The sequence below is a fragment of the Biomphalaria glabrata genome, chromosome 11 (genome assembly GCF_947242115.1).
Source record: "Biomphalaria glabrata chromosome 11, xgBioGlab47.1, whole genome shotgun sequence".
Classification (NCBI taxonomy): domain Eukaryota; kingdom Metazoa; phylum Mollusca; class Gastropoda; family Planorbidae; genus Biomphalaria; species Biomphalaria glabrata.
Genome location: NC_074721.1, coordinates 24,382,842 through 24,409,496, shown reverse-complemented (window position 1 = coordinate 24,409,496; position 26,655 = coordinate 24,382,842). Strand labels below are relative to the sequence as shown.

Genomic DNA, 26,655 nt, shown 5'->3' with positions numbered 1-26,655 from the left:
TCTTCACCCGCACCACCTTTTCCGCTCCAGGCTAGACTTAGTTGACCACATTGGAGATAGCTAGGCCACGTCTTTCGATTTATCTTCCCTTGACCGGGAAAAGATACGCACAGACTCTTTGATCTTATCGGCAGGATGTCTGACAGCCGCAGTGGACACCACCTTGTGTGGAATGCAAGTCACTCCTCCCCCCCCCCCTTTCTCCTACGCCTCTCTTTGATCTAGGAGATTACTCGAGTCAAAGCGCCTCTCGACGTACCAATGTGTGACTCCCATCTTAAGTCTAATTCACCCACGTGTAAGATAATCCTTAGCCTAGGGCATTTCCTGTTTCCGCCCGCATTTTCCAGGCCTATATAAAGTAGATCCAAATCAAATCAGACCCTCTTATTTCTCTATCGCTGAGCAATCGAGTCTGGACTACTTCATACATTTTTACTCCTAGATGAATACCTGGTGCCTCCCTCAGGTGTCTGCCTATTTGCCGCTCAGTGTCTACTCGACACTACTCAACTATTTGCTATCGAGAATCACTTACCTACTGTTAGACACCTTATTTATATAGGTTAGTTATTTTAGTTATTTAGCGACGCACCATAGTAGACGCATATTGAACGGGACTAGTGACGTTTGGGATATGTTGGGTTAGAGACCGGAAAATCAGTTAGCGATAGAACACTCCATGGTAACGACGTGTTTAGTGACAGAGACTTCTACTGTGGCCTTTTATCAGAATAAATCCATGTACAATTGTTCATCAGAGTCGACTACATCTCTTCACTTGTTAAAAACTGATGTACTTATTTTTGTCTGACTTGTTGGTCAACTACACGTAATACACCCGAACAATTATACTCAAACGCTTGCTGAGTAATTGGTTGACTTCAAGACAGCCTGAATAAGCAACATCACAGTGGCGACCCCCGACGCCCGAAGCCCGGATTAACCGAACCTCGAAGCCGAGCATCGAACCGGACCTCGAAGCAGAACGTTTACTCAGGTGAGGGTCGTGCACTCGAAGATATAAGATTTCATCGGAGTACGGCTGAACACAACATCATCGCAGAGTGACTTTGTTCTAGATCTACATACAGTCGTCGCCTGTTTGATCGCACGTTCAACGAGCCGTTAACTCAGGGTGACCTTCGTCAGGACCGTAATCATCGCAACGTCTGGTCTGCTTAACCAGTATATTATCAAAGCCTGATCTTCATATGCTGAATCGACCTACAGCCAGAGAAACCGTTCATTCATAACGGGTGAGAGATCGTTGGTGAACCTGTTGGACATATTTTTTCTTCGTCATAGGAGCCACATCGAGTATCAAGTTTTACCTCGTCAGTTTCGAGAAGGACAGTTTGCCCGCTGTCAGAAGTATTGTGCGTACTACAAGTTTGGTAGCTAACTAAATCGAAATCGCTCTGTCGTCTTACCCTTGGAGAGATTCTTGTGGAGCAGTTTGCTCATTGAACCGGTTGCTTGCCACTTTTATAACGGACACTGTGTTTAACCTTTGGAAGGTTAGTGAAGTAATCTTTATCAGTACTGAACATTGATATATCTAGTATTCGTCGGTCTAGACCATACCTAGACTTGTTAGCAGTGAAGTTGTGGAAACAGCTACACCCACTTAATTTCGTTGAAAACCGTTAATTGTCTAACGGAACGTCGTCGGAGGTGACCTTGGTTTCACCTAGTCTACATTGGACAGTTTGGTCTAGTGAAGCAGAGTACAACAGCAAACTTCGTCGTACTACCAGAGTAGCAGCAGAAGCAGTGAACTATTTTAGAGAACCGTTATTCGTCAGCCCAGATCAAGTCATCGTCAAGAAAGCCGTTATTCGTCAGCCCAGATCAAGTCATCGTCAAGAAATTCGTTATTCGTCAGTCGTCCAGATCAAGTTGCCGTCAAGAGACTGTTATTTGTCAGTAGTCGTCTACACAAATCAAGTCATCGCCAGAAGAACCGTTAACCTATTCGTCAGTAACTGTGTACACAAAGTCGTCGGAACTACACATACGGTCATCAACAGTCGTCGAAGGAACTGAAACATTTTGCTGTGGCATATCAGGACATCTGTGGCATTACGTGGGATACTGGTAGCACCGGAGAACAGAGTCAGAACTGGAAGAGAGGCAGTGGAATTTGTTGTGATCTAGCATATTCGGGAGTCCGAACAAAGGGATCTTTCTTATCAAAAGCTAAGTGCCATTTTTCTTATTAGTGTATGTTTAGATTGCCCTTAGAAATAGATTTTGTCTAAATTTGGTATGTTAGCCTGAGTAAATTCAGGTGGTGCTGAAGCCTTAAACCCGCTCGGGGTAAAGACATAATTTAGATGAAAAGCTATATTATACGTTTAGGGTTGTAATTTGTTTTGTTTGTGTAAACGTCATATCCGTTGTTGCCTGGTTACTTCGTGACGTTATCATTGTGTGCCATATTGTCACATCCCAACCCATAGCGATAGTCTCATTTAATTATTTCATTTGTTTATATTATTTTAAATTATTTATTTTTATTAATTTAATTAGATCTGTATTTTTTTTTCACTTAATGATAGAAAGTGCGGGTAGGATTCTTTTACTGTGAATCAGACTAAAATAATTTTAGTTTGAGCGGTTAAAATCAAATATGATTTTGCCATGAGAATAATGCCGAAACTGGCTATGTAGTCAAACACTATCGTCTGGCTAAATTTAGATCTGCAAATTGTTGTACATCTCTTTGGTACAATTAAATCATCTAGACTCTAATTTGAAATATTATTAATTGAAAAATGAATGAAGGTAGTACATTCTAGATATATATATCTTGTTGAAGATATATTTGACATTGTATAAACATATCTGTTTTATATGGTTAAATAGAACCATAAGTTCTGGATTGGATCTAAGAAATCTATTTTATCTACTCTAGATCTAGACTCTGGACAGTCTTTGAATTTACTCTAGACACTTCGGTCACATCAAATTTTAGAAGTGATCATAGTTATTCATACTAGATCTAATAGTCATAGTGCTCTTGATAACTATAGATCTAAATAGTATTATTATATATACTATAATATACTAGATTTAAATTTGTGTGATACTAGACCTAATATACAGATTTGAATATAACCATAATAACTCAGACTAGATTTACACATTTACTAAATCTATAGATAGAGACATAACATTTAAAACTTATATAAAAGTTTGAAAAAAACTTAAAAATAAAATAAGTTTAAAGTATAGCCATAACTAATATAGGCTAAGTAAAAATATATATAAAATATAAAACACAATGGCTACATCATCATATGTGGACCTTAAGGAGGTTAAGGAAACAGCTATGCAGGATGGAAAGGCCATGGAGTTAAAAGGAAAGGACTTAGCAGCTTATGTGCAGCAAGTTGTGAAGGAAGAAACGGAACGTCAAAGACAAGAGATAGAAAGACAAGAAGAACGTCAAAGACAAGAGACAGATAGACAAGAAAGGATCAGAAAGGAAGAATATGAGAAGCAAAAAGAAGACCAAGAAAGGCAAGACAAAGAGAGAGAGAAAATTAGAGAACATGAAGCTAAAATGGAGAAGATGAGATTGGATGCAGCACAAGCCAGAGCTCAAATTGAACAAGGAAATAACACAAATAACTCAAATAATATTACAACACAAAGAGACAACCCTAATTCGCAAACATGGCTAAAGAGAAAGATACAAAGTTTTGATGAACAGAAGGATGACATTGGTGATTTTCTGAAAAGATATGAGGCAAAAATGTCTACATTTAATATGCCTGAAGAAGAATGGTCTGAAATACTGATAGACTTTGTTCATGGTCAAGCTCTAACAATATGTCAAAATCATGACCATCATATTGATGATAGCTATCAAGTTTTAAAAAGAGAGTTATTGAATGCCTATGGTCATAATGCTACAACTTTTAGAAAGAAATATTTTGACAATATACCATCATTAGAAATAGAACCCCAAACTACCATTAATATGGAAAAGGATTTCTTCAATAAGTGGATAAAATTAGAAAAAGTGAATAACTCTTATGAAGGATTAAAAAATTTTATTTTAGTGGACAACTTTGTAAATAAATGTGATCCTCAATTACAATCTTTTATTAGAGAAAGAAATCCAAAAACTATAGATGAAATAACAGAGATAATGAGAGTATACAAAAATGCCTATCCAAATAAACCATTTTCTGATAGGGATAAGAGCAAAGTAGATTCAATAGGATACACCAAAGAAAATGTTGATAGAAGTAGAAATAGAAACAGATCAAATAGTGGAAATAGAAAATATAGTGAAATAACTTGTTTTAAATGTCAAGGAAAAGGTCATATAGCAGCTAACTGTAGAAGAGGGAATAGTAGGTCTGGAAGTAGAAATAGATACAATGAACAAAATAACAGTAGATATAGGAGTAGAGATAGGAATGACAGGGGAAATTATAGAAATAGGAGTTACAGTAGGGAATACAAAAATAAAGGTACAGATAGGATATATTTCATGGAAGGAAATAGGAACAATTTTGCAGTGTACCCAGGGTTTGTAGATAGAATTCCGGTGGAATTAATCAGGGATTCAGGTTGTAACACTTTGGCAGTAAAAACTAAATTTGTCAAACCTCATTGGTATAAAGGGTTTACTAAGAAAGTAGAATTAGCAGATGGCACCGTAAGGGAATTTAAAGCTATAAGGGTGTACATTGAAACTCCATTTTTCACTGGTTATTGTGATGGCATTGCAATACCAGAAATGAGATATGATATGTTAGTAGGAAACATAAAAGGAGTTAAAGAATGTTCAAGAAAAGAATTAGAAGACTGGCAAAACAAATACAAAAACATAAGACAAAATCATGGAAACATAGAAACACAAAATATAACAAGTATGGTAATAACAAGATCAATGGATAAACAAGATGAGAAACAGGAAAATACAATAAATGTAATAAGTAAGGATGAAGAAAAAGAAACCAGTAATGTAATACAAATAGAAAATACAGATGTTAAGGAAAGTGAGATAGAAAATGAAACACAAAATAGTCTTGAAACACAAATATCTCAAAGTGAAAAAGAAACAACACCCACATTTGCATTAGAACAAATGAATGACAATATTATTGGGAAAATATATTCAAGAATATTAGATAAAAACAATAATAATCCAATGGAGAAATTTTGTATAGAGAATAAAATATTATTTAGACAAACAAGTAATGATAACAAGAAAATAAAACAACTTGTCTTACCACAGAAATATTGGAAAGATGTTTTAATCATGACACATGATAATAATTTAGCAGCACATAGGGGAGTAAAGAAATGTTATAGGAATTTGTCAAAACAAGTATTTTGGCCAAAAATGAAAGCAACAATAAACAAATACATAAACTCATGTGACATATGTCAAAAGAGATCTAACAAAAGTCTAGTGAATAAAGCACCTATTCAAGAAATGGATGAACCTACAGCACCATTTCAGAAAGTATCTATTGATTTAATAGGTCCTTTAATTCAAACTGAAAATAATAACAAATACATTCTAACAGTAATAGACATGTTTAGTAGATACCCAGAGGCAATCCCATTATCAAATACAAGTGCAGAGAATATCATTAATGCCATAACTCAAAAAGTAATTACAAGACATGGTATACCTAAAATTATATTGAGTGATCAGGGATCTCAGTTTAAGTCAGAACAATTTAAGAAATGGACTAAACAATACAATATACAACACATATACTCTTCAGAGAGTAACGGTTTATGTGAACGATATGGTGGTTCATTAAAAAGATCACTAACAAAAATAATTCAGAATAATCAGAACAAATGGGATCATTACATTAACTATGTACTATTTGCTCATAGAAACAATATCCATGAAGCAACACAATTTTCACCATATGAAATAATACATGGAAGAAAACCCAGAGATGAATTAGATGTTTTTAAAGAAAATCTAATAGACAATGAGAATAAATTAAATAATGACAGTGAAACAACAATCACAACAGAATTGAAAGAAATATGGACTCAAGCATATAACAACAACAAGAAGTATAAACAAAGTGCTCATGAGAATCTAAATAAGAAAAGACAATTGAAAACACTAGAAGTAGGAAACAATGTATTAATATTAATAAATGACCTGAAAAATAAAATTGGTAAACAATGGAAAGGTCCATTTAAGGTGATAAAACAAATTAATGATGTGAATTATGAAATTGAAATAAATGGGAAAATTAAAACATATCACATAAATAATTTGAAACTGTATCATGATAGAGAAGATGAGTTAATACAAAACATTCAGGAGGAAATAGAAAATACATTTTCAGAAAGAGAAGAATGCTTGATGATAATAACAAATGAAAATCATAATGAAAATGATATTAAGGAAATACCTGTAATAGAAACAAAAGAGAATCAAACTTGGCAAAAGATTAATCTTAATAATTTAACTAAGGAAAAGTCAAAAGATATAACTAAAATAATACAGGAATACAAAGAAATTTTTTCCAGTATACCAGGAAAAACTAATATTATTAAACATGACATTAAAGTAACAGATCCAAAACCTATCAAGCTTAAGCCATATAGAATACAGCTACATTTACAAGACAAAGTAAAGAAAGAAATAGACAATTTACTAGAATCAGGTATAATTGAGCCATCAACATCTCCTTTTGCTTCACCAATTGTGATAGCCAAAAAGAAGAATGGAGATATAAGGTTATGTATTGATTATAGGAAACTTAACAACATCACAGAATTTGACCCATATCCAATGCCAAATATAGAGGATATTTTACATAAATTAAATGGAGCAAAATTTTTTACTAAATTGGATTTAACTAAAGGTTATTGGCAAATACCTTTAACAGAAAATGCAAAACCTTACACAGCATTTGTAACACCATATGGTATTTTTCAATGGAATTATATGAGTTTTGGATTAGTAAATGCACCTGCCACATTTAATAGAATGATGAACATGATAATTGGAAACAAAGAAAATGTTATTTGCTATTTGGATGACATATGTATTTTTAATAATAGTTGGGAGGAACATTTGGTAGATGTAAAAGAAGTATTCAAAATAATAAAAGAAAGTGGACTTACAATTCAAGCAGAAAAAGTAGAAATAGGATTGGAGGAAATAATTTTCTTAGGACATAAAGTAAATAACAACATGATTAGCCCTATTGAAGATAACATAAAGAAAGTACTTAATATTGAAATACCTACAACAAAAAGACAAATTAAAAGCATATTAGGAATAGTAAATTATTACAGAAAGTTTATAAAGAACTTAGCAGAAATAGTGAATCCATTAAATGACTTACTTAAAAAAGGAAAACCTCAAAAAGTAGTTTGTAATGAGGAATGTGTGAAAGCTATTGACAGAATTAAAGATGTTTTTAGTCATGAACTAATATTAAGACTACCTGATAAAGACAAAATATTTTATGTCACAACTGATGCATCTGGTAATGCTATTGGTGGTTGTCTAATGCAGAACTATGATAACTTACATCCTATATTATATGTAAGTAGGAAATTATCAGAGGCAGAGAAATAATATAGTGTCATTGAAAGAGAAGCCTTAGCTGTAATATGGGTAATTACTAAGCTAGAGAGTTATCTAATAGGAAGGAAATTCATATTATTGTCTGATCATAAACCTATTCAGTATATACAGCAAAAGAGCATGAAAAACAGTCGTGTTTATAGATGGTTCTTAGCACTACAGGAATATAAATTTGAAGTGAAAGCTATTAGTGGATCTGTGAATATTGTAGCTGATCTATTGTCTAGAATGACATTGAAGTGAAATAATTTTGTAAATAAACTATGATTATATTGAGTATGTAATATATATTAATATATTGGCACAATTTATATGTTATGGAAAAGGGAGATAAGTAAATTTAATGTTAAGCATTTAAAAGTAAGTATGGATATTTTTTTTTGTGTGAATCATTTCATATATCATTGACGAAAGTTAGTTCTATGGAAAAGGGTGAGTATAAAAGAAAAATGGACAAAAGCGTATAAAAGGGTGGTAAGAAAAAATTTATTGAATGTGTAAATAAAGTCTATAATTGTTTTTTTGAAATATTGTATTTTATCAGATTACTGCCAGTGAAGAACATTTGTGATGTGTGACGTGCCCATAAGATGCCACATTTTCTTTTATGATGAACTGTGTACTAATGAAGATGATTTTGGAATGTTATGAACTGTTATGAACATTGACATGAATATGAGGAACTGTCAAGATGAAGATGTCAAGATGAAGATGTCAAGATTTTATGTTTGTGGTCTTCCCCTTAAATTGAAAATGCCCTTGTAAGACTTGACAGTAGTGGAAAAATATTGACATATTTTTTTTTCAAGGGGGGGGAGGAATCTGTTAGACACCTTATTTATATAGGTTAGTTATTTTAGTTATTTAGCGACGCACCATAGTAGACGCATATTGAACGGGACTAGTGACGTTTGGGATATGTTGGGTTAGAGACCGGAAAATCAGTTAGCGATAGAACACTCCAGGGTAACGACGTGTTTAGTGACAGAGACTTCTACTGTGGCCTTTTATCAGAATAAATCCATGTACAATTGTTCATCAGAGTCGACTACATCTCTTCACTTGTTAAAAACTGATGTACTTATTTTTGTCTGACTTGTTGGTCAACTACACGTAATACACCCGAACAATTATACTCAAACGCTTGCTGAGTAATTGGTTGACTTCAAGACAGCCTGAATAAGCAACATCACACTACCTATGTGCTTAGTGCTATTCAGCACTGCACTTTCCCACTGAGATCTGCCTATTGGATCAATTGCCTATTTATGTGCTTAGTGCTATTCAGCACTGCACTTGCCTACTGAGATCTACTCAACTCTACTACTTGGCGCTATCGGCCTTGCCCGCCTATTCGACGGCCCACCTGTCAACCTATTAGGTGCGACGTCCCTATAGACTCAGATCTGTGCGAGACGTCATAGCTACGCCAAACCCTCTGCAACTCACTGGACTTATCCTGTTAGCTGCGCTGCCCACGGCAGATCAGCTCTGCCCGCAGTACCCTTGTGCCCACGGTAGTATCATCTACTGCCTACGTGGATCTACTCAACTCTACTACTTGGCGCTATCGGCTCTACTTGCCTGCCTATTCGACAGCCCACCTGTCAACTTATTAGGTACGACGTCCCTATACACCTAGAGTCTGTGCGAGACGTCATAGCTCCGCCTGAACTCCGCAACTCACAGGACCTATCCTGTTAGCTGCGCTGCCCACGGCAGATCAGCTCTGCCCGCAGTACCCTTGTGCCCACGGTAGCCGGCCACCCGCCCTACTGTGCCCACTACAGATATCAGAACTTTGGATTGAGACTCCACAAGAATTGTATCACCGGTGTCCCTCTACCCGCTAGAGCGCCACCTCCAGCTGCAGAACCTCAAGCCAGGACACAGCCAGCTCCGACCCAAGCAGGACAAACAGCTAAGTTCAGAAGACTAAGTGACATACTCTCTTATTAAGTGCAAGAGTGAAGATTAAATATATTATTGATTAGAGATAGATGCAAACCCTCCCCCTTTTTATTCTTATATGTATATTTATATAAATAAATATTCTTCATTTTTAACTTTTGTATCTATCTTTCATTGCTTGTCTCGTTGCGTGTCTGCTCCCGATTCATATGCTGATAGGTTGGTGTGCTTTAAAAATAATCATCCCCTAGACATTAAACGCGCCAAACACACGTCACATTTCCCCACCTGTCACAGCCTCCTTTAGTCGTAGAACGACTATGGTTCATCTCGAACACTTTTTCATGTGGCTGTGGAGCCCTATTTTGGAGAGACACTCCCGTCCACAAACATCGCAGGTTAAGGTGGCTTTCGCTTCGGTGGTAGAGGAGAACGGCCATTTTTCACATTGTACGTTTTTCTTCCAGAGCTGAGGCCATGTTTTTTCGCTGTCCATAGCTTTCTTTCTCTCTCCATCTGGTGCGGTCTAGAGCTATGTCTTCCCAATGGTCAGTATTGCTGTTCACTGATTTGAGGTCCCGTTTTATTACATCTATGTAACGGAGGTGGGGGCGACCAGTTTTTCTTGAGCCAGTCGCGAGTTGTCCGTAGAGGATGACTTTTTGGGATGCGATTGTCCTCAATCCGGCGAACATATCCAAAGCCAGCGCAAGCGGCGTTGTCTGAGGACTGTAAAGATGCTGGGAATACCTATTCTTGCACACTTTTTCTTTCCATGTGACATTCAAGATCCTACGGAGACATCGCTAATGGAATGAGTTTAGTTTTCTCTTTTTCTTTGCGTACGTAGTCCATGATTCACTGCCATACAGCAGTGTACTCATAACGCATGCCTTGTAGACTTCCATTTTGGTCATTGTAGTGAGCTTCTATCCATCCCATCCCAGTGGCGCTACAGCCCATGGAGGGCTCTGGCCTGCTTTAACACATCCTTCCATTCAGATCTCTCCTGGGCCTTTCGTCTCCACGCCCTAACCCCAAGCTGCTTCAGATCTGCTTCCACGTCATCTATCCATCGCATTCGGGGTCTGCCTTTGAGTCGCCTGCCTTTTGGTTTTTGCCTGTATACGATTTTCGCCCCTCTGTTGTCTGACATTCTTTCAAGGTGACTTGCCCAACGTAGTCTGTTCTTTTTTATTTCGTTCACTATTGGTGGGTCTTCTGGTTTTCCCAAACTCTTGACCTGAGTCTAGTAAAGGTCGAGGCAGCCTTCCCTATGCGTTTTTTTTTATCTCCTCTTCTAGAGACAGGTCATCTTGAATTGTGTATCCCAGATACCAGAATTCGTTTACGGCGTCCAGCTTGTTATCGTCTATGAGGATGGTGGGTGGTGCTGTAGCAGGTGGTCCCATAACATTTGTTTTCTTCGTGCAAATAGTTAAGCCATATTCTTTACAGGCCTGTGAGAAGCGGGACATTAGTGACTGAAGTTCCTCTTGTGAGTGTGCCACTACCGCTGCATCATCCGCGAATTTAATCAATGAAAAAGTTGAAAGGGGAGAGATAACAATAGCATAAACAATAAGACAAAGTAATTTCTAGGTATAAACGAGCATATATACCCGTACTGCACTACAGTGGATACCCCCCTACTATTGAGTATGTGGGAAAACCATCCACTGAGCAAAAACGATCGACCTCAATAAATTACACAAAATTAACTCTTAGTTTTAGCTATCTTAAACGGCATAAAAAGATGTTCTCCTAGACTATTGTTCACACATCTCCCCCTTCTTTTATCAAAATCACTTTTCCAATCCACATCACATTTGCCAGCTAGACCATTTGGGCAATGTCTATATTATTCTATTCAAATTGCATGTCTACCAACTTTGTTGACTTTATCGATAGCGCAAAATGAAATGAGCTCCTTTCATCTTGCGAAGCTGCCAGTCTATCCCCTCCTCTATATCTAGACCCTGAACGCACATCACACTTGACCTCTGGCAGGGTGTTTTTAAGACATTACTTGCGAATAAGTGTGTGTGGGGGGGGCGCTAATCTTGACCGAATATCACATTAGCTATTATGGCATATCACATGATCTATTACGCATATAAGTCTTAAACTTTTTCAGCCAGGAGCAGTCGATCCATTCACCACAGAACGTTGATGGACGTTCATTCACGTGCTGAGTGCATCGTGCTCTCCCTTATTCCTATTCTTTTCACTTTAACTTTGTGGTAAGAATTCTGGTCATTGCTGGACCTTAGTAATTTGGATTTATTTCATTTCATTTATATTTATTATTAACTTTTTTTATTGTGCAACTTTCATGAGCATAGCATTAACAGAGCGCTACGGTCCAATCTCTATGGTGGGGGGAGGGAGTATCTGAAAGCAGGTTTAATTGATGCCTTTATACAAGCCTTGTCTTCGAGTCCGATGATTAAGGAGGAATGCAGTATTTTGCGTGGCTACTCAGACCAGCTGCGACCTACATAGTTTGCCACATCCAACGAAAACATAACAATTATATGCCGGTGGTTGATTTAGATAGATTCTCTTTTCGCCGTCTACGTCTGTCCTTGGCAGTGGATTTTCTTTTGTGTATCGCTCGGCCTTTATAAAAAAAAATCTCCAGCTATCTCGTTCTGAATCCGCCTGCAGTTAGAAACAATTTTCTATGTCAGTTAAAGCAAGTTGGTGCCTAAACTGGTCTTTAAAGCGTTTCTTTGGTACATCTCTGTTACGTCTACCACTTTTCAGCTCACAAAAAAGACTGCCTTTTGCTAATGCTCGTCCCCCCATACGGGATAGTGCTTTCTACAGGGTAAGTGTCGGATCATAAAGAGTCTCTCTATACTGTAAATACAACGTGTTCTGTATGGGGACTTACAGACTTTCTTTTCTAATTGCCATGTACATTGACGTTTAGAACTAAAAGAACACGAAAGCTACTTTTCGAATTGGGACACTTTATCTGATCCAAAATAAGTAAATATATTTTCTCAACAAATTTTTCAAACGAGTGAGGCTCGGTCACCTGGTACTATGTTTTAAAACGAGTTAGAGGTTGTTTTTAGCGGCACCCGAAAGGGGAAAAGACTCTATTAGTTTTGTGTGGCCTGTCTGTCCGTCCGTTCGTCCGTCCCGTTTACATCTCAGAAACTAGAAGAGAAAATGAAAATCGGAAATCATGATATTTTAGATCATTCAAAGTTCTTTTTTCTTTTCTGAAAGCGAAAAATCGAATTTTTTAAATCAATTATGTAAGCAGTTTTTTCATAAAAATACACCATTTTTTACAACTATTCACTATTAATAGTAACAAACACTGGAGGCTTTTTGGTAAGAGAGAATATATTCATGGGCGTATCCAGGATTTTTTTTCGGGGGGGGGGGGGGCAGGGGGGGAAAATCCCCCCCTGCCCCCCCCCCCCCAGCGAAAAAAATATATTTATATGTATGTATGTGTGCGCGTATATATAATCTTTACACATTCTGACCCATCATTCTTTCGGAAGACGCTTATTGTGCCCTAGAATAGGTTCTTCCAGGAGTTAGTTTGAAAATTATGGACTCCCCGCCATTGCTAGCAAGGGAGTCTGGGGGAGCGCTAGGAGCTCCCCCAGCGCGGGGCGAAGCCCCGCCGCCAAGCACTATTTCTGATATTGAAAGCCAATAAAATGCATATTCTGAGGTATCTACAGTGCATTTTCCTGCTATTAAAAAGTTTTATTTCAAAAATCTAATGTGCTATTCTTACTGACTTAGGCCCTCCCGCGTCGTTCGGCGCATTTGCATCAAGCTGTTTCCACAAAAATCTGTCACTGGTAATGTCTGAAGCCTATTCCTACCTACTCTGAGGACCTCCATGAATGTGTGGCGCCAAGTTGTACTAGGATGTCATCGCAACTCTTCTTATGCCTAATTCATTTTGTCGGAGAACATGTCCCGCAAACCTCACGCGACGCTCTGTCACAATCTTACTAAGGGGGCGACTCCCAGTTCGGCATAGGATTTCCTTGATTTTCACCCGATCTCTATAAGTGACTCCTAAAATCTGTCTTAGCCATCTTTGTTAAGCCTTATTTAGTGTTTTTCAAACTATTCACTTTATTAATTGAGCCCCGCCACTTGTAGAAATGTGTAACCTCTCTTGAATACGCTCTTGGAATTAAGTGACTGTAGTTTGCTTTAGATTTTATATCGAAAAGTGAAGGTTTATCGTCAAAATCATCTGTTGGGAGTTTTAAACTAAAAAATCTCTGGAGTTATGTGTTTTTTTTTAATTCAAAACCCCATTTAGCTACGGTCATAGAATTTAGTAACTGTAGTTTGCTTTAGAATAATATTGAAGATAGAGGTTTTCCACCTCAAAACGGTCTGTAGGGGAATTTTAAACTCAAAACCATCTGGAGGGGTTTTAAACTTAAAAAAAAAAACCATCTGTAGGAGAGGCATTTAAACTCAAAACCCCCAATTGTCTTGGCTAGCTCAAATAATTTTAGTGTGTAATTTGTTGTTTTTTTTATATTGAAGAGGTATTTTTTTAGCATCAAACCACTCTGAAGGGGGGTTTAAACTCAAAACTCCTTTTGCCAACGCTCATAGCATTTTGAGTGCGTAATTTGCTTTTTTTCTCCCTTTGAAGATGTATTTTTAGCTTCAGACCCCGCTTGCGTGGGGTTTAAACTCAAAACCACTTTGACTACGCTCATAGATTTCTGAGTGTGTAATTTTATTTTTTATATTGAAGAGCTATTTTTTAGCTTCAAACTTCACTGGAGGAGAGTTTAAACTCAAAACCCCTTTGAATACACTCATAATTTGCTTTGTTTTTAATATTTAAGAGGTATTTTTTACCTTCAAACCACGCTGAAGGGGGGCTTAAATTCAAAACTGAGTCAAAACCCATTTAGCTACGCTCATAACATTTTGAGTGCGTAATTTGCGTTTTTTCAAGAGGTATTTTTTAGCTTCAAACCCTACTGAAGAGGGGTCGGGGGTTAACTCAAAACCCCTTTGGCTACGCTCATAGAATTTTGAGTGTGTAATTTTCTTTTTTTATATTGAAGAGGGGGTTTATCGGAAATTTTGGAAGGGGTTTAAAAATCAAAATCTTCCTTAACTGTGCTCGTGAAATTTGGGTGATTGTCGTTTGCATTTTTTTTTGTGTTATAGAAGATGGGAATTTAACTGCGAACCCCCCTGGTAGGGGGTTTTAAACTCAAAACCCCCCAGGTAGGGGTTTTAAACTTAAAAACCCCTGGTAGGGGGTTTTAAACTCAAAATCTCCTTTGCTGTGCTGGGGCAAGTGATAGTTTAGTATTAAAATCTCACCTAAAATAAACAAAATCAAAGCAAAAAATCAGTCACTAAATTCCGATCCCCCCTGCGGTGAGGATTTCATTTCGCCCCTGGCTACGCCAATGAGGGAGATTACCATTTAATAACACATTTATGCAAATGGTTTTAGATTTTTGGTCAAAATTTTTTTTTTTACAATTGTATTGCTAAGTTATGTCATTTCTGTCATACCAATTACTACATTTAGACACAAATAATTTTTTTAAAGAGAAAAAATCTATTTACTATGCAAATAAATTGGACATAATTTAAAACAACAATAAATAAGTAGTTTTTCATATTATTGCGTGAACTGCAGGGAAACACTACCAGTCTACCACCATGCAACACAAAACTGAAGGATTTTTTTTATTTTTATTTACGGAAATGTTTTTTTTCTTGAGGCTTTGAATAAGAGACTGAGCCTTAACAAAACAATTAGATACTCATTATAAGACATAAGTTAGGCCAGGTTCACATCTAACTTCACATATACTTTCACATATCCCTTGGTCATAAAAGTGATACAAGACACCGATAGCAAAGACAAACAGACAAAAAATTGTGTTTACCTGGCACTCACATCATTAAATACTATTCAACAATCTGGTATAAACATTTCACATGTAAATTAGGAATGAGTCTGGTGTAAATGTATATTTTGATTTTCTATAGTTATAATGTAATGTATGATGTAAGGCACACATTGTAAGACAAAAAATGTTAATGGATAATAAAGATTATTATTTGCTTTGTAATGATTGTCAGTTGCTTTAGATTCTTGATCATTTTAAACAGCGATGTGAATGTATTATTCTATGCATATAGAAAGCTTTGTTGAAATTTACATCTCTGTGTGATGTATGTTTATGTGTTGATACAAACTAAATGCGGCATCCGAAATTAGAGCAAGCATGTAAGCATGTATTAAGGTAGAGACAATAAATTGAATTTCTTTGACTCTGCTCACATAAGCTACACAATTTCCTATGACGGCTCAGGGTCCTGAAGAATCCATACATTTATTAAAACAAGCTACTGTATCTTGTTTCAAACATAAATGAAACAGGCAGACATATTTTTTAGAAAACTTTTTAAAATACTTTATATGTAATTGGCATCTTTTGTCCGCGCGACTGGCTTAGCGAAGATGAAATACAAAAACACAACGCGGCCTTTCCTTCAAAGTAGACGCCCTACATTTCACTTCATCAAGGTTAAAACAAAAGGTGTATCCAAGATCCACAGCAGATTATCGAACTTGATTTTGGAACAGACTCACATAAATTGAATTAGCATTTCTACATACATAGGGATTAGTACCTGAGTCTGTGGCATTTTACGTCTCGAGAGACGATCTTTTCCCTTCGCAACTTCTTGTGTGAATAAAGAGGCCAATCCTTATTACACAGCTGCGATCGCAGGTTGGGCATATATAATCACCAGGCGCCGTTGCATTTTCACCCTTCTTTCTGCTTCTGCTGTGTATGACATCTGCAATCCGTGACCCTTCCTTTATGCTCTCTCTCCGTGTGGATCCATCCAGTGTCACCTCTTCCCAGCTGTTAGTGTCGATTTTGAAGAGCTTCATGTCGCGTTTGCATACATCCGTATAACGTAAAAGTGAGCGACCAGCGGCTCTCCTGCCTTCTATTAGATGGCCATACAGTATGTCCCGTGGAAGTGGACCTACTGGCATTCTACGAACGTGGCCAAGCCAGCCAAGGCGTTTGCTGCTGATAACAGAGCGGATGTCCTGACACCCTGCTCTTCGTAGCACTTCTTCATTGGTTATCTTATCAAACCAACCAGCTAGAACGATGGACTTCTGTCCACTTCCTCGATGTCTATGCCACAGAGAATACAGTAGACGATGAATCCCTGGCTTCTCTACCAGATCTTCCAGTACTGGAATGCCTAGATGAGCTTCCAAGCCTTAGTGACCTCAAAAAAGCAATTAACTGCATGAAAAATAGAAAATCTCCAGGGAGTGATGGTATCCCAGTGGAAGAAGTTAAAGTCAACGAATCACTTCAGCTTTCTGAACTCTCCTCTGACGCTGTTGGGAAACAGGTCATGTTCCACAGGACATGCATGACGCAACTATAGTCACAATATACAAGAACAAAGGGGATCGGAGTGACTGCAACAATTAAAGGGGTATCTCTCTCCTCAATATAGTGGGCAAAATCTTTGCTAGAGTGGCACTATCCAGGCTGAAAGTGATAGCTTCTAGAGTCTACCCAGAGTCTCAGTGTGGATTCAGGAGTGGTAGATCCACTATAGACATGATATCTTCTCTACGACTACTGCAGGAGAAATTCAGAGAGAGAGAGAGACAGACCCCTTTACATCGTTTTTGTTGATCTGACTAAAGCCTTTGACATGGTCAGCAGAAATGGCCTTTTCAAACTCCTAAGGAAAATAGGTTGCCCTCCCAAACTACTGAAGTTCATTGAGTGCTTTCATGAGAAAACTAAATGTACTGTCAAATTCAATGGAGCCCAATCAGCACCTTTGAGGTTTGCAGTGGTGTCAAGCAGAGATGTGTGCTCGCACCTACTCTGTTTGGCATATTCTTCTCCTGTCTACTGCACTATGCGTACCACGACATAAACGAAGGTGTGTTTCTCCATACAAGATCCTCTGGAAAACTATTTAATGTATCAAGGCTGCGGGCAAAAACCTAGGTTAGAAAGCTACTCATCAGGGAACTCCTGTATGCTGATGATGCAGCTATTGTGACTGATTCTGATATTCAGCTACAGTCCCTGTTTGACAAACTATCTGCTGCTTGCCAGAAGTTCGGCTTAAACACCAGTCAAAGCAAGACTAAGATACTTGTCCAAAACACAAACACTGCACCTCAAGTAAGCATTAATGGCCAACCACTAGAAATTGTTGGTCACTTTTGTTTCCTTGGCTCCATCATATCCAACAACACTCTACTGGATAAAGACATAAACAACAGGATAGCCAAGGCAATGGCCACCATGTCACGGTTGTAGAAAAGAGTCAGGGACAACATATTGCTGACTAACAGTACTAGAGCCCTAGTCTACCGAACATGTGTGTTGAGCACCTTGCAGTACGGAAGTGAAACATGGTCAACCTACTCATGGCAGGAAAGAAAACTGAATGTCTTCCACCTCCGATGCCTAAGGCGTATCTTTAAAATACCTGAGTAATATTTTAGATAACTTTTGATGATTTACATGTATCTCGTGTAACTGATTCTCAGAACCTCAAATTTAGGGTCAAGATTTTCAAGATTTTGTTCTTGTATTCTCACATTTTTGTGTATTCTGAACACAAATTAAGGTTTTCCTTTATAGTTGTTAGGAGAATAATAAAATAATACAAACACTTACCTTCCGATTATTAATGAAAAAAAGTATCCAGGAACTGAGGCGTAGAAACCGATCCAGCCAGCTTCAGTCTATAATAATACATAAATATATAATACATAAATAGATTTACACTGTTTAGCGGCCACCTAAAGGAGAAAAGCCGCTATTAGGTTTAAGCAAAATAACCGTCTGTCTTTTTGTCCGTCTGTCGCACTCAGATCTAAAAAAACTAGAAGAGAAATTAAAAATCTTATTTCACCATGCGTTGTGGCTTGCAATGTTTAGTGCCACGGCTACTTTTGTTTTCTAAAAGCAAACCATTTAGTTTCTAAAATTAATTATGCAAGCGATTTTTTCCTAAAAATATACCAATTCTAAAACAATAAATTAATGTAAGGGAGATTATGTTTACAATATACAGACAAGCAGGGTTATCTTTTGTGTATTTTCAGTATAACTTTGTCTAATACATTTACAAAATGTATAAGAAAAGTTCACAACAAATATAAATTTTAGTTAACCGTGTTTTTCTGGTACATTAGCTACTAAAATTAAAGGTTAAGGTTAGGGTTAGGGCTAGAGAGTACTTTGTATATAAATGTCACGCACATTTTAAAAAAAATCGACTTTTTATGCAGCGACATTCGTGCAGTAGCGTGACTAAATGATACTAAATATGTTCCCTCAAAAACTTATAAATAGATTTCATTTATTTTTTGTTTAGTGCCCCCATCAGGATAAAAGCCGCTTCCTTTGTGCGTTTTATCTGTCGGTCTGTCTGTCCTCCACGTTTACATAAAAAAGAATTAAAGCTATTGAAAATCAGACTTAACCCTTCATGTTCCTTCCAAAACATCGCAATAGTTTTAAGTATCTATAATATGTTGCTCGGGATGTTTTTGTGAAAAACAAATCAATGCCAACGAATGTTTGGCATAGCTCTTGAAACTTATATTACATTTAATTGTCTTGCTCAAACATTGCAAAAACAATAATAAGTTGTATCGGATTTTTAAAAATTAAATATCACATAAACGCTAAATAAAAAGCTTTATACTGACTCATATTTCATTACTTAATTTTTCTTCTTCTTCTTGAAACTGTCAGGTAGAGTTCAGCCTTCGGCTCTTGGAACTCTAGGCCGCAAAAGCTAACAAGAGCTCCTTCTCACCTGAATGAGAACAGTGTACACTGTTCTGTTTGTCGGGGGGGGGGGCTCAGATTCGCCGGGACCCCCGCCATTTTCATTTTCTATACCAGGCTAACCGTGCGGGACACGCCACTTATATAACTGCCCCTTGAGGAACGGCGCCCGGATTGTGACAAGGTTGTGGGATCTCTTTTACAACCCCGCACAGTGCAAAGATGGTGCTCTCGCACCTACTTAGGCACCCCCAAGAGGAGTCTTGTTTCGCTAACCTTTGGTCTAATAGTTTTTTCTTACGAATATTTACACCCGGGCTCACTATGAGGCAGGTTCATTACCTATAAAGTTGTTCCGAATATTGTTTTTAAAAAAATAATGTACGTCTAACGATTGTTTGAAATCGCATAATTGATTTATATTACATATAATATTCTTGGACAATAAGTCAATATAGTTTAATTATCGATATTGTTCCGGATTTTCAACTTTAAACAAATTTATGTCAAATAACTTTAAAAAAAATATTAACAATTGATCGTAAAGGATTTTAAAATTAGAAAGTAATTTACTACAAACGATTTTTTTAAATCATTCTTAAGACTTATTTTACATTTAATATTCTTGCTGCACCAGTATTTCTTTCGCCTTATTCTTATATCACATTCCAAAGCAGCCTCATATTCGGTTTTATTTCAAACACATAGGTGTCCGGATCCTGTTCTTCCTCTTTGGTGCTTTGCCTGAGACATTCAATAAGTGCCTCTTGTTGCCGCTACCTTCAGCTCTCTCCCTCTGAGTTCTTGTCTTAGTTCTTGTAATGAAAGATGACCAAGTGTTTTCGTAGACGCCATCCAGTATCTTTTTTCACGTTAATCAACTAAAACCAAAACTTATGTTGATTTACCATAAAATGGAACTGTTCAATGACTTGTAGATAGGCCTTCTTCCCTCCTTTCGTTAAGGATTCCACTTCCTTCGCGCCTAATAACAGTGTGCAATGCAGGTCATAACAGTCTTGCTAAACCGTCGCAAAACTTGTCGAAAATCGGTTTTCGGGCTTTTTATAAAAAAAGATTTTAACTCTATATAATTATTCAAAATCGCACTTCTATCTTACTCTGAATTTAATTTTCTAACTAAAACATTATACAAATCTAATTATCGTTGATATTATATTCCAGTATTTTAAGAAAAACAACTTCCCAACACCAAAATATTGTATAAAAAATCTCTCGACAAGGTTATGGTACGTCTAATTTACATGCTAGATATGGATCGGCTTAACCCATTGTCGCAAAACTTTTATTTTCGTGGCGATAGATCTAAATCCAACCCACTAGATTAATAATACACAAACAAAGGCCCGCAGGCCGCGGGTACTATCCGACTAGTATATTTATAAAGTAGAAAGGCGGTTTTGTCTGCATCATATTCTTTGGAATCGAAGACATAGCCAATATATATATATACTATGAATGGCCTAAAAAATGCCCAATACCCAATAAATCGGAGGAAAGGTGGCTGAGCGGTAAAGCACTTTGTTTCCGAACCAAAGTCCCGGGTTCGAATCCTGGTGAAGACGGATTTTTAATTTGGGGCTCTTTGGGCTCCTCTGAGTCCACCCATCTCTAATGGGTACCTGACATTAGTTGGGGAAAGTAAGGTGGTTGGTGGTAGTGCTGGCCACATGACAGTCTTGTTAACCGTAGGCCGCAGAAACGATGACCTTTACATCATCTGCCGTATAGACCCTAAAGTCTGAAAGGGTAACTTTACTTTTTTACTCAATAAATTACATTACATAAGAAATTGCAGTGACAGCACTTGAGTGAACAGTTGTATCATCTTAATACCTTTAATTCTTACCTCTGAAATATGGAACGGACGTAAATTGACATTTAATAATGAAGCCCAGCAATTGATGACTCCAGTGGAAATCCCATAGGACACAGCAAGCAAAATGTAATCAGTCTTTCTGTAAGAAAGTGTGGTATTAGTTTAGGCTCATACAAGACTTCATAGAAACATGCAATGAAAGAATTAATCCTAAACAGACAGCATCCGAGAAACTTTCCGGATTCCCAACTTCGACTTTTGAGTATTTCCGTTATTTTCCACTTTTGTCTGTCACCCTCACTAAAAAAAATTGTTTGCGCCCCCCCCCCACTCTAGCTCGGAGATCTAAAGAGTGCTGTAACCTCCCCTATATGTGTTTTGGAGGTTTTAGAATTTTGATTTTATTTTAAAGTAGCATGAAAGAGATTTAAAACAAAATCAATATCATTTTATTTATTTTTTGCAATGCTTCAATATTGCAAGCAAGCTTTCCAGTAAGCTTTCCACAATCAATTTTGAGCTAATATGTTAATATTACGTCATTGTTTGTTGTGAATGTTTTGTGAGAATGTAGGATGTGACAGAAATAAAAGGATAAACTTCTATGGCTACTTGTAGAAACACAAAGTCTCTGTTATTATTAAAGTTATTATTAATTAATGTTTACAGTAATTTATTTATGTATCTGTGACAACAAAACACATTTCATGAACGTCTTTTTATCTACTAGCATTACCCACCGGCTACGCCCGTTTATTTGTTCCCAGGCTATAACATAATATACCATTTTCTCTCCCCACCTTTTTCACCCATCAACCCTGCCCCTTAAAAAAAACTTGAATTTTAGTTTGCTACATCTAGTTAACACGGCCCGTTATATAACGCTACCCCCTCACAAACACATATGTTTAATTCGAAATCCTACACATAATCTCTAAACATTCTTTGACTGTTGTGAAAATTATATTCTGTATCGGTTGTCGTTCTTATGTTCACATGTGCTTGTAACTCGTCCGTAAGAATGTGTTCACGAAATGTGTGTGTTGTGTAGTCATTCAGTGTATTAAAGTCATACTATACAGACTTAATTTTCGACTCTCTTATCTTTATGTTCATAACATTGACTTTTCAGAATTTTATCGAAATAATGGGGTGTAGTCTATTGTTATTTTGGATAACTTCCATAAACGCTTAATCTCCAAGCCTAGGTTCCCATTTCCATTTCAGATTCAGTTTTTCTTCAATTATGAGACAGTGGTACGGCGATGTCGATAATGGTAGCGGTATTATTATTACTATTATGTTAGAAACGAACGAATAGTCATTCTCTGGCGCTGCCAGGGTCGATTTCGCTAAAGAGAAACAAAATTCATCGTAGTCCCTTTAACAGTTTCCACTGAGGAATTTTCTGGTGATGTGGCAGGTCTGCAGTAGTACCGCCCTCTGAAATGCAACGAGGATGTTCCTAGGAATGTTAAGGGCCTTGAAGGTGTCTGTGAGGTAAGTTCATATAACAATGGGGTATATTGTTATTTTGGACAATTTCCATAGACGCTTAATCTCCAAGCCTAGGTTCCCATATTTTCTTTATTTTTTCTATCTCAGTTTTTCTTAAATTATGAGACAGTGGTACGGCGATGTCGATAATGGTAACGGTTTTTTTCTTTTTTATCAACGAACAGAAGATCCGGGCGATTGAAATCTACCGTTTTGTCTGTCAGAATAGGCCTATCCCAGTACAGCAGATGTTAAGTAGACTCGAGAAACTTGTAGCGAGTATTTATAATAAGGAGGAGTGTCGTTATTAATCAAATTGTGCGTCAAAGCTAAGTGTTGGTGTATTAACTTTGCAACTTGATTCTGAAAGGGCTGGATCCTCTGCCATAATGTGTTCAATCGACTCACCCAGATTTCCACATTTTCGGCATTTGTCGACAACATTGAGTTTCAGGATATGTTTCTCGTAATTTTTGACCTGATTACTCTGTCCTGTATTACTGTATAACAAGGCCTTCTGTTTCAGAGTAGAGATGACCTGCTTTGAGCCATCTTAAGGAAGCAGCCTTATCGATGTTGTCCCCATGTAATAAGGCCGGGAATTTTCCGTGCATTTTTTTTTCTTCCCATTAGCGACTCTCATTCCCTACGTCGTCAGAACCGACATTGACATCTGTATTGTGTAGGTTCGGAGGGGTTGCTTCGGAGTCATATTTGCGTAGAAAGGAAACTTGTGGCGAGTATTTATAATAAGGAGGAGTGTCCTTACCGATCAAATTGTGCGTCAAATCCAAGTGTTGGCGTATTAACTTTGCAACTCGGTTATTATTATTATTATTTTTATTAAAAATAGCATCATTAGATATAGATCTAAGTCTCCAAATATACTCTAAATAAGCCTACTTTTAGTAGGCCTAATATTAGTAATAGGTCTACATTAAGTTTCTTTGTTTATAAACATTATATATCAACTCTGTCTGTCTGGTTTTTTGTTTGTCAGGTTTGTACACGTTATTTCTCCCACATCCAATTTCGGATCAAGCTGAAATTATTTATTTTTACCTAAGAACACAAAAATCAATTAAAAAAAAAAACAATTTAGTTAAAAAACTATTGATAACTATTTTTTTGATTGGTATCTCGAACAAGTGATGGAAATTGTATTTGACTGAAGAGGTGGTTCCTTGTGGTACGCCTGAGTTAACTGTTATTGGTGTTGATTTAGAGCCATTTATTATTACAGTTAGTTCTCTTCCTATCAGAAAATCTTTAATCCACTGATGCAATGCCAAAATATTTTATTTTTTGAAGCAAACTATGATGGTGAACTTTGTCAAAAGCCTTGGAAAAATCTAGTAAGATAGCATCTATTTGTTCACTATTATCTAAACCTTTTGAAAAATTATCAATTAGTCCTATTAGTTGTGTTTCACATGACTATATTTCCTAAAGCCATGTTGGTATGGAGTAAGGACATTATGTTTGTCTAAGTGGTTTATGATGTTGCTACATATTATGTGTTCTAGGATTTTACATGTGATGCTGGTAAATGATACTGGTCTGTAGTTTCCTGGGTCAGATTTTTCTCCTTTTTTAAATAAGAGGGGGGGTTGGCATTAGCTTCTTTCCAGTCCCTTGATACTCTGCCCTGGTTAAGAGATGCCTAAAAAAGTATCTTGAACACTGGTGCTAGCTCATTGCTTAGTTCATTGCTTAGTTCTTTGAGTAATCTAGCTGAAATACCAGCAGGTCCAAACGCTTTATTCGGTTTGATATAAGCTAATAGTTTTTGGATTCCATTTTCTTGTACTACTATATCTCCTATGTTGTCTACTTGGTTCAAATTAAGTAATATTAGTAGTAATATTGAAATTAAATACAATATTTTGCTTGATTAGCAGGATAAATATGTAAAGGATTAACTAAGGCACAAATCATGTATTAGTATATGAAATAATTACATTATTGGGATCTGACAATTAAAGTCATGACCTGCTTAAATGAAATCCATGATCATAGACCCCCGTGGACAACTCATAGACCCACCCAATTAATTTTTTTCACTTTCGTAGACCCCTTGGAAGTCTTCGTAAACCCCAGGTCTATATAGACCACTTTGGGAATCGCTGGGTATACCTATATATAGATAATAGTAGATATTGAAAAATTGTATAGCTAGTCTAGATCAGACTCTACTATCTAGATCTATAGTGTTATAACATCTAAGCTAGAAGGTGCGCACTGTGATAAACTAGACTGAAAAGAATGTCAACATTAGGAAGAGAGGAGAACGATTTCCTCCCAAGTAGAAAGCCAATATGGAGAGATTGTGCCTAAGAAAGATGATGTTTTATGAACTTGTGATGTCTTGTAAATAAAGATATATGTGCCTCGTTGAGTTGCCCCACTTAAGTTATTACAATTGGTGTCAGAAGTGGGATCATAGGAAACTCAACGAGAGGAGGTAGGCTTTGATTACAATGACATATTTGAAGCTATTACATCAGCTCTCAATTAAAGAGATAAGACAAGAGCTTCGGGACCGAGGTTTAAAATCCCTCGGTAGCAGGGAAACGCTCACGGCTCGTCTGAGGCAAGCTCTGATCAATGAAGAAGAAGATCCGGAGACCTACACATTTGAAATTGAACTTGGGATTGTTGAGTTCATTGGCAAGATCCAGGACTTTTTGGATGCATTTGATGAAGAACTGAACATGAGCAGGAACATAATGTTGAACAAAGTTGATGAAAGTGTATTGCAAGTAGAAGGCCAAATAGACCAAAGTGATAAAATTGTGTCGCAAGCAAAAGGTGGAATAAACTCGTTAGGGAAGGAGCAGTTGCCTGGTCAGGACTGTGGCTGCACAAACAGTGGTGATGGAGGCGCTGGGGATTGGAGCGCTGTCTGTGACTGTGTTGTGGGCAAGTCTGACGGGGATGACTTTCAGGGCGAGAAACGTGACAACGATTGCTGCGACGATCTCAATGGGATATACAGAATTGGAAGAAAAGAAACAAATGAAGAAACTAGAGAAGTCTGTTATGTGCCTGAAACTTTTGTTCCTGGTATACCTGCAACGAGCCGGACAGATCAAGACAACGTTGAGTCTGCGTCCAAGCTGGCTGCTATGGACCTTAAAGACCTCTGTTTATCTGCCAGTACCTTTGATGAGAACTCAAGCCATGAAAGCCTCAAGACCGTTTCTGATTCCTTGCCTTTGATGTCGTCGAGTGAAATTGCGAATACGGGCCCCAACAATGGCCGAGACAGAAATAACGAATTTGACTTTGGCAGCGGCATAAGAGAGAACTCGATGCTTGGCAACTGCACCCAGGCGATTGACATGAACTGTATATGCGGCGTCCTGCGGGGACAGCGGGGACAGTGCCCATGCCAAGAAACCCAGCTACAAGATCTGAACTTGACAGAAATGTGTACTTCTGCCCTCTTCAGTGAGAATGACTTGAACGGTGGTGAATTAATTCCAGCAAAACCTGATGTAGTGGTGGATGAACATTACAAGGATGCTTCATGGGCATACCTTACAGATGAGGCTGAAAAAGACTATGTGCTTGAAACCATGGCTACAAGTGGGCCTACAACTGTGTCACGAGACGTCCATGGAGAAGGTCCTCTGACTAAGCGTCTTATAACAACAACCCTGGAATCTACAGTGATTGCCACAACTTCCATTTGTGTTACGTGGCTGGCAACCCTGACCTCCACTAACTCACCATGTGTCAGCTGGCTGGCATCAGAGACTATCGTCATGAGGTCGAAGCAGCGACCACGATATCACCTCAAGCATAGACTGGCCAACTGGAAGAAGAGGAAGCGACAACCACGGGAAACTGTGCAGATGGCTTTGTGGGCAACAAGCACCCTAACGTCTGTGGTTCCCACCGATCGACCTCCACCTGAACTGTCAAAGCTCCACTGCACTGTTTCTTTTCGGGACGAA

At 37.5% G+C, this 26,655-nt stretch overlaps 1 protein-coding gene and 1 long non-coding RNA gene across 6 annotated transcripts in view; one reads left to right on the top strand and one right to left on the bottom strand.

Annotated features, from left to right (window-relative positions):
- Positions 1–26,655, bottom strand: part of LOC106079457 (solute carrier family 49 member 4-like) — a 206,223-nt gene that overhangs the window by 8,203 nt on the left and 171,365 nt on the right. For all 5 annotated transcript variants that reach the window (XM_056004138.1, XM_056004140.1, XM_056004143.1 and 2 more), the window contains 2 exons: positions 21,227–21,335; positions 18,235–18,302 (listed from right to left, as the gene is read on the bottom strand). In XM_056004138.1, the coding sequence (XP_055860113.1) occupies positions 18,235–18,302; positions 21,227–21,335 (177 nt within the window). The remainder of the gene's footprint in view (positions 1–18,234; positions 18,303–21,226; positions 21,336–26,655) is intronic.
- Positions 546–8,634, top strand: LOC129921694 (uncharacterized). The gene is made up of 2 exons (XR_008773674.1): positions 546–2,790; positions 8,145–8,634. It is a non-coding gene; the product is annotated as an uncharacterized LOC129921694 (long non-coding RNA).